At 38.7% G+C, this 2,936-nt stretch overlaps 1 protein-coding gene across 1 annotated transcript; it reads left to right on the forward strand.

Annotated features, from left to right (window-relative positions):
• Positions 1-1,008: 1,008 nt before the first annotated feature.
• SYCE3 (synaptonemal complex central element protein 3) lies at positions 1,009-2,337 on the forward strand. The gene is made up of 2 exons (XM_010141322.1): positions 1,009-1,117; positions 2,168-2,337. The coding sequence occupies exons 1-2, from the start codon at positions 1,009-1,011 to the stop codon at positions 2,335-2,337; spliced, it is 279 nt and encodes a 92-aa protein (XP_010139624.1).
• Positions 2,338-2,936: the final 599 nt, after the last annotated feature.

Here is a 2,936-nt window from a genome sequence, read left to right on the forward strand (position 1 = left end):
CTCAGGCCCGGCCGGCAGCCGCAGCGCGCCCGTCGTGTGGCGCAGTCCGGGGCTTGGGCTTCTTAGAGCGTCCGGGGTCAGGGGCCTGCCGGCACGCCGTCACCTCATGACACCGGTTGTGCGGAGGTACCCTCGAACGCCCAGTGTCTCGATAAGGCTTCCTATTGCTTTAAAACCCTGTGAAGCCGTTATAGACCGCTGCATTCCGCCCACATTTATCGGCAATAAAAAATGGAAAACCCACTATTAAGTTTGAGAAATCATATATAAAACCCAGGAAGCCAGGACAAAACCGATGCCTGTTCCATGTGTACAGTCGCTACAGAGAAGCTCTTCTGTCTCCTCCTTCGTAGTTCTGTCCCATCTACCAGTGGTTTTCAGAAAAGGAAATGAAAGGCGAGGCTATGATGTGTCACGTTTTCGGTTAACAGCAAGGTTCTGAAGCTTAACTGCATAAGTTAGGCCTCAACATCTGTATTTTTGCCCTAAGCATTTTTACTTCCTGAAATTCTGAAATTTTACTACCTACAATTTAAGCAGAGGTTAATAAATCGTAAGCTGCTTACATAGTGACGGAGCTTACTGCATGAAGTTACCCATCTGTAGCATGCACGAATGGTATAAATGGGGATTTTACAACTAACTTTGAAAATTAGGAATTGCCCTGCAACACAGTATGCAGAAGAGAAGCTTGAAGACAGCTGTAAAAGGATAATAGCATATTTTCTAATAAAGCGTTTGACACAGTGATCTTTGTTATTGCTGATACCAAGATCTTTGGCACAAACACAGCCTATATGAGTGTAACTCTTGCTACTTACTTAATTTCAAAATGGACTGAAAATCGTATGCAGGTGCTGACCAGTAACTTCACAGTCAGATTCTTGATGTATTCACATGTAAATTGAATTATTTATTTATTTATTTATTGTAATGTTACTTTCTCTTAACTGAAGATCAACTCACTTCAAAGGAAAATGAATTATGAAATTCCTGATTTCCTTGTAGATGGCTGAATCAGAACCTCAGGAAGGAAACTACGATAACATGGTAAAGATAGCTGAGGACCTGAATGGGCGCTTAGAAAAACTTCTGGAGGAAATGGAAAAGCTAACAGGTACAGGTCTTTATTAAGAATTATATGGATTTGTCTTCTAGAGTGAAGACATCGAAGATATATTATTTGTATTTATTGTTGTAAACTTCCTTGTGATAAAAATCTAAGTGGAAAAAATCACCATCAGCTAATGCCCTAAATTGTGAGGAAGTGTGCAAATAATCTAGAAGTTTCCGATGGCTCAGAATTGAAAATAGGTGATGGATGCTAAATTCAGAGTGGTGGATGAAAACAGAAATAACGCTAAGGTAATTTAGGTACAATTATTGCAATGTAAAATCAAATTTATTTCTGAAAAATGGTGGGATACATAGTACCTCTCAGGTCAGTGCATAATGTGTTTAATTCCTCAGAATAAAGATGCCTCTGCAAATTTAACCTTAGTCTTGTATATATGGAGAGGACTGCATATTACTCTCTATGTTCTGTAACACTTCTATCAGAAAATGTGTGCAACTAAGAATAATAGATGGAAACTGCTAATTAAACTATTTGTAATTAAAACAAAATTTATGAGTGCCATTGAGAAAACTACAGTCAATTTATTGTAAAATAAAAGGGAAAGTATGAAGTGCGTGCTAAAAGTATTTGCTCTGCTTTATCAGCTACTTGCGTTATTTCAAAATCAGTTTCATTGTTTATGTTGTTCTTGAAACCTCTCACCTCTATGCTGCAGCCTCCTTGATCTTACTCTTCCTCTACTAACACAAGCCTCCTGACCGTAGCTGGTCTGGAGAGGATTCTTTGGTTCATTTATTTTAAAACCTGTTGAACCTGTCTTTTTGGATTACCTATTTAGTTGTAATTGTAAGGTTCAGCGTCTTACCTTCCTTTTGTAATTCACATCCGTATATTCCCATTCAGAAGTATTTTGAGACATTTATGAAGAAGTTTATTTAATGTTGAGTACTACTGTGGGCAGTCTCCACTTTGCTTTACAGCAAGGCTTCTCTGACATAACAATTCATGTCCTTTCTGCATTTATTGAATCAGCCATTGCTTTTATTTAGCCAAAATTCCTGGCTTAGTAGGTATCTGTTGGGTTTGTAGTACAGGCAACGTGGATGGCTTATGACATGGTAGTCATACGTACCGACCCAGACCTGGCCAACTCCATGAGGCGTCTGGAAAATGCCTTCCTGAGTTGCAGAGAAGATGTGGAGAAGAAATGGCAAGAGGTGCTAAGTGAATCTAAAGGTGAAGAGCAAAAAAAGGAATAAATTCAATCCAGTCATGCTGGCAGGACTACATTCCTTGGAAAATCACTCCAGCCTTTTTGTTCTCCAGCCGTGGAGGTTTCACAGACACTGTGGAATACTGATTTGCTTCCAGCTTGCTAAGATCTACTTATGTGTATACATACGTGTATATGGGAGTATTTTAATGAGGTAACATGTATATATATTTATATTGTTCAAAGTAAAGGTAACAACATATCTTTTTTATTATGCTCATCAGTAGTGTGTGCGCATACACAACATGTCTTCTGTGTCTTTCTTCCTGTCATCAATATATGTGGAATTCTTTGAAACCTGAACAAACTGGAGGGAAGAACAAGGGCGGATGCAGCGGACCACTGCAGTGGCATTGCACCAGCACATGCCTTCAGGGAAAACTCTAGAATTAGTTTTCTTCCAGGCAAAACCAGAGGAAATTCTAGATTTCAGATAGATTGGGTTAGTTTGATGTGAAATTACCAACAAGGTGTTCAGTTACAGAATTTTATTATTCAGATAGCTCATCAGTAGTTATTTAATTTTGCTTCCTTGGATTTTTAACTATATCTTTGGGCTGATTTTCTCAGAAATATTTTCTTCTA

The sequence above is a fragment of the Buceros rhinoceros genome, unplaced genomic scaffold, assembly GCF_000710305.1.
Source record: "Buceros rhinoceros silvestris isolate BGI_N320 unplaced genomic scaffold, ASM71030v1 scaffold48148, whole genome shotgun sequence".
NCBI lineage: Eukaryota > Metazoa > Chordata > Aves > Bucerotiformes > Bucerotidae > Buceros > Buceros rhinoceros.